Below are 5,721 nucleotides of genomic sequence, written 5' to 3'. Positions count from 1 at the left end.
GGGAGAGGCCACCGCACTCCAGTCTGGGAGACAGAGTGAGACTCCGACTCAAAAAAAAAAAAATCTATGTCTAGCCTTTACTAGCTTCTCTGCCTCAACACCACTTAGAGATGGTCACAATTTCACAGCCACACAAACTCCTATTCAGGCGAGGGACCCCTCAGCATCTCAGGAACATTGCCTCGCACTGATCCAGCTCCCCCAGATCAGACGTGGGGCCTACCAAGAGCTGCTGCACACGGGATCCCTGGAGACGCCCCCAAACCTCGTGAGGCAGGTGTTGTGATCCACCCCCGTCCAGATGACAAGATCAAGGCTCAGTGACGCACCAAGGTCAGTAGGCACCAAGCTGGGATTCCAACCCGCTAGCCTTGCCCCTCTCCCTGCCACCTCCCAGCAAGTAAAAGCTGCTGCTCGACCCTAAATAAACCAGCCCAAGCTCTGAGCCAGAGGCAGAGGCAGACCCACCAGAGACAGCACGTGGCCCCAACAAAGACACATCAGGTGGGCTGCTCTCCCCATCCATGCCCAGCCCAGCGTGCTTCTTGGCAGCCCAGGCAGCTCCTGTCATCCACTGAGCACCTCGAGGCCTTTGGGCATCATCCCAGCCCTTGGGCCACTCCGCCCAGGACCCGGGAAGACTCTGAACCCCTTCCCTGTGTGTAAAGCCCTAGACTCCCTCACTCCCTGCTGGGGCCACACCCTGCCTTCCCTCCAAGCTCAGGTCTCCAGCTGCAGTCGCTCTCTGCCCATCCACAAACCTCTCCCTCTTGCCAGGAATCAGCCCTTCAGATCAGAACAGGCCTTGCCTCAAGCCTCAGTTTACCCATCTGTAAAGCGGGGGACATCAGTGGTCATGAGAGTAAAGCGAAAATGTGTGAAAGAACAAGGAAGAGTTGACAGTGAAGCCAGGCCACTTCTTGTAACTCAGAGGAAACTGAGGTACAAGAGGCCAGAAGCCAGAGTTGGTCCAGGAAGGAGCAGGAGAGAACCAGCCTGTCTCCCGAGGCCCAAGGCCACAGCCACTTCTGAGTCCCTGTCATCTCTCGATGGATTCTTGCAGGACTCTGCCTTGTTCCCTCAGATCCGTTCTCCTGTCAGGACCAGAATCAGATAACACCCATGATCTCCACCAGGTGCTAACGCCTTCTATGGCTCCCTACTGCCCTTGGGAGAAAGCCTAGCCTCCCTGAGTGTGGACAGTGACGGGGGTCCCTCACCTCTGCCCCTGATGCAGCCTCACCTCAATACTTCTTGCCCACTCCAGGGCTTCTCTTAGCCCAAATTTCTTTCAGCTCCCCAGACATGCCACATATACACACAGATGCACCTCTGAGCTCCTGCACATGCTGTGCCCTTTAACTCAGCACCTCCTCCAGGAAGCCTTCCCTGATACCCCTCCAGTGACTCTGGGACCCCTCCCATGTATTCCTCAGCCCCCGTTCCGCCTTTCACTAGATGAAACCCCCCTGTCATGGACATTTATCTCTCGGCCTCTCCCATCAAGCAATGGCCTCCTGCAGGCCACAGGCCTGGTCCTTTTGTCTCCTTGAAAGGACATAGCATGGAGTTAACATACCCAAAGAGCAGCTATTTTAGCACTGATCAGTTGCCATGTTTTTCCAGCAGTTCGCTTTAACTTGTCCTCTAATCATTAGCCAAGGACAGTTTCTCAGAGATAGCTATTGACAGTTGTTTTACAACCCCCTCCCCAGCTTGTTTTGGACTAATTCATTTTTCTATTTCAAGTATTTGCCTCCACCCATAAGACCCAAGTTAACCTAATCAGCCCTTTCTTGACACAGACTCCATGACCATGGCAGCAATCTGGTGACTAACCCACCCATTTGCCCGCTGTCCATCGCCTGACATCAGTACCTGCACTTACCTGTCCCTTCGTGATGATGTGGGGCAGACCACCACCTTAACGATCAAAAGGGGAATATTTAAAAGCATTCAACCTCAAGTAACCATTGGCCATTGCTCTGCTAAGCTATAATCTGACCATGTGGCTTCTTGAGCTACGGTCACGGTCACAGTGTTTCCTAGCTTTGGCCTCCTCCCCTACCTTGGGGAGGTAAAGTTCCTCTCTCCCTCTCGCCCTCTTTCCCTCTCTTTCTCTCATTTACTTTCTAAATAAACGATATTTTCTAATCTAACTTCCGTGAAATTCCTTGCATCTTTCATGCAGCACCGGATCGCACACACACCTCTATCAGGCCTGACCTAACACTCTACTCCTTGTCCTGACACCGGGCTCTTCTGGGGGGGGGGAGCTGAGCAGCGTCCACCTTCTGAGCCCCCTCCCTGGGCTCTGACTCCCACTGCCAGATTGAGCTAAGTCATAAATCTGGTCCCTGGATTTCCATGGGGAGAAGTTTGGGAGTCCAGCCCCAGGCCCTAACTGCTTCTCTGTGCAGCCTGGGCCCTAGGTGACACCAGTCAGCCTCAGTCTCACACACCGCAGAAAGCAGGAGAGTGCATGCACACCTCCAGTGCTCCCTCCCCAAGCTCCATGCTCCCAGCTGCCGGTAGCCCAAGTGATGCCACACGCTCTCCCAGACCTGCTTCTCCCTCCCACTTGCTGGGACCCCAAACCTCCTCATTCTTACCTCACACCCCGCCTGCCGACAACTCTGCCATCTGGCCTTCAAGTGACCTGGGACTGGGGCTCTTCCCGCCAGCCTCCCCGGCCACTCCTGGTCCAGCCTCCCGGTGGCACCTGCTTGCCCGCTTTGCTGCAGGCCCTCCCTCCCCAACTCCGCCAGCATCCCAAGTCTGCTCTCAACACAGTCCCCGAGGGAGCCTGTAAAAGAAGCCAGGCCATTCCTGCCCTGCTCTCTGGCCGACTTTTGCCACGAAACAGCCTCCAGACAGCGGAACTTTCTCAAGTTTGGAGCTCGGGCCAGATGGGCTAAGGAAAAGCTGAGGAAAAGCTGGTAAGCCCGAATAAGGCAGAGGGTGAGTAGAATGGGGGAGAAGAGATGGGGGAGTCCAGGTCAGAGGAGCTGGGGGGCTGGAAGGGGGCCTGAGGCTGGTGGTTTCAGTCCCTGGGAACCCTGAGGCTGGCACTGCAGGGATTTGTGTGAGGAGGGGACCCAACAATAGTTAAAACTTCACAGGCGGCAGGAAACAAAGGGACAAGCAGCCTGCTGGGGCAGGGGAGGGGGACGGGGACCATCTGCTGCAGAGGAGGGGAGGTGTGGGGGGCGCTGTCAGGAACAGAAAGGCCTCCTGGGGCACAAGCCCCGCCTCCCTCACCCACCCCTCGGCCCAGGACAAAGGCCGCACACGAGCCCAGCCCGGGCCACAAGGCCCACCTGCCGCCCCACCGCCCTTAACCAGCCGGGGTGGCGCCCTGCATGCAGTTAACCAGCTCAAGCCCGGCCCAGGCACTCCTGCTCTGTGCAGATGGGGAAACTGAGGGCCAAGAAGGGGAGAGCCACGGCCAAGGCTACCGAGGGAAATACGCCAAAGATGAGAGACATGAGCTGGCAAGAGTGGGTCTCCCTGCTCCCTCCATCCGAGCATCCTTCCTTCTTTCAGCTTCAAGGCCAAGACCTCAAGACTGTGCCCCTTGCTCCTCGGTCCTGCTGAGTGAGCCCGCCTCCTGTCCCAGCTTCACCTAGCTCAGCATCAGCACCGTAAAATGAGCATGTCACCATCCACCCCTCGGGCTTGCGAGGGCTCAAGGGAGTGATGTATCTGACAAGCTGCAGGACGCACCCCACACTGCTGCCTGATTAGCATCTGGGGTACTGGGGACACAGAAGCCTTGGCTGCTTGCCTCTCTTCACCAGCCTGGTACTCGGGCGCAGCTGCCCACGCCGAAGCCCCGAGGACCCTCTCCTACCGCCCAGTGACCCTGGCAGCTCTGGGCCCCCAAGCCTCAGCAGCAGAGAGGCACCAGCTGGGAGGGGGGCCAAACCCCGCTGGGCTCTGGGTAATACCACACTGGCCCTCACTTCCTCCTCTCTGGCCACAGTTTCCTCATCCGGGGCAAGGGCACCACCGTGGTGATCAAGACAAGACAGGAAGCGGCCTTGGACCACGTGAGGCCACGCTCCCGGATATACACAGACGCGTAAACAGGAAGGTCTGCAGGGAAGGCCAGCCTCGGTGGCTTCCGCCACAGGAGCAAAGATCTCCCCGAGTCGAGGAGCTGTGGGCAGCCCCAGGGAGGAGCTGGGGTCCTGGGGCCCGACTGGGAAAGGGCTAACCCGTGTGCCTGGTGCCCCCTTCCCAGGGGACCCTGGCCGGTTCCAGGCATCGACTCCCACTTGGTCTTCCAGGAGGCCTCAACTCCCTCCAAAGACTCAGTTGAACCCTGACCCAGCTGCCCAGTGAGGACAGGGTGTGTGTGTGTGTGTGTGTGTGTGTGTGTGTGTGTGTGTGTGTGTGTGTGTGTGAATTTGCCCTCTGCTTCCCCCAGCGTGGCCCCCGACACCCCAAATCACTAACTTTGCTAAAGGAAAGTGCTGAGAACTGGGAGGGAAGAGATGAAGAGGACTTGACTTGTTGAAGCCGCACCCATGCCGCCCATGCCTCTTGTCACAGCACGTCTAACACACTTTGGCTCTGTGTGTGTGGGCACACACAACCCCACGTGCCAGGCCTCCCCTGCCCCCCCGCCCTCTCACTCACCCCTGCCTCGGCCAGCCCTCAGACACACTCCCCACCCCACCCTACCCCCAAGTAGCCCCACAGGAAACCAGCCCAGGAGGCAAGTACTGGCTGCCTCGGCACACCCAGGCAGCAGAGGAGGGGCAGGGGCTGTCAGGAAGCCCGAAAGGCCCCCAGAACAGACCCTGCCGAGACATTCTCCTGCTGTCCTCCACCCTCAGAGCCGGGGCAGAACGGCACCTGGGGCTGGGATGGGGCAGCCTGGCCTGGGTGCGGGTCAGGGTGGGGACCTGACAGGGGCTACCACCCCGGCCACCCAACACACATCACTGCCCCCAGCGCCTGGCTGAGCCAGGATGGGCAGCAGGGAAGCTCCCACTGGAGAGACCAGGGAATAGAGGGACCCCGAGGAGGGACCCCATGAGAGGTGCAGTGGTGGGTGTGGGGGCACCTGGAGTCAGGGCCGGCCTGGGCACAGGCAGGACGGCAAGGAGCCCCCGAGGCCCAGGAGGAAGAGCAGAGAGAGGAACCCGGGGTGGATAGCCACCAACAGCTTCTCTCTTGAAGTCTCCAGGGGCCTCCACCCAGTAGAAATGCCTCTGAAAGCCCCTTGGGCCAGGGGCTGCTCCCAGAGCCCAAGGTCGCCCATTTGTCACCTGTTCCCTGGTCCTGGAGACCCACGTGTCAAGCAGCAGCTCCAGACGGGAGTGGTGGAAGGCCTGGGTAGTCTTGACTGCGATGAAGACATCCTGCAGCTGCAGCCCGGGGGGCCCGGCACTCAGGCTCACGTCAGGGGTCTCCTGCTCCCCCTGGGGGGACAGCTTCACGTGGTACCGTAGGGACAGAAGCCCCATGCACAGGAGGGTGAGGAGGGCTCCAGCCAGGCCCCGCAGGAGCCGGCACTGCATTGGCCTGGGGACCCCAGACAGCTCAGCCCCCAAATCCCAACCGCTCAGGCGGGGGCCCCAGCAGAGGCAACAGTCTGGCAGGCATCGGGGGCTGGCAGGGAGAGGGGAGGGGAGAGCTGGGGCTCTGGACCCAGAGGCCGAGCCATGGCAGCCCGTGCTGCCAGCCCCTCCACCTGCCCTGGCTGTCCTC

The 5,721-nt window shown here is 59.6% G+C and overlaps 1 protein-coding gene across 2 annotated transcripts in view; it reads right to left on the bottom strand.

Annotated features, from left to right (window-relative positions):
* The window catches only part of MFNG (MFNG O-fucosylpeptide 3-beta-N-acetylglucosaminyltransferase), a 15,589-nt gene extending 9,909 nt beyond the window's left edge, over positions 1-5,680 (bottom strand). Inside the window, exon 1 of one of the 2 annotated variants that reach the window (XM_008067340.1) lies at positions 5,280-5,680. In XM_008067340.1, the coding sequence (XP_008065531.1) occupies positions 5,280-5,531 (252 nt within the window). In that variant the 5' untranslated portion in view covers positions 5,532-5,680. Of the gene's footprint in view, positions 1-5,272 lie in introns of both variants that reach the window. The other variant, XM_008067341.1, reaches the window with a different exon arrangement.
* Positions 5,681-5,721: the final 41 nt, after the last annotated feature.

The sequence above is a fragment of the Carlito syrichta genome, unplaced genomic scaffold (assembly GCF_000164805.1).
Source record: "Carlito syrichta isolate Samal-C Ts95f unplaced genomic scaffold, Tarsius_syrichta-2.0.1 Scaffold309481, whole genome shotgun sequence".
NCBI lineage: Eukaryota > Metazoa > Chordata > Mammalia > Primates > Tarsiidae > Carlito > Carlito syrichta.
The sequence above is the reverse complement of the archived record's forward strand: the minus strand, read 5'-3'. Positions and strand labels throughout refer to the sequence as shown.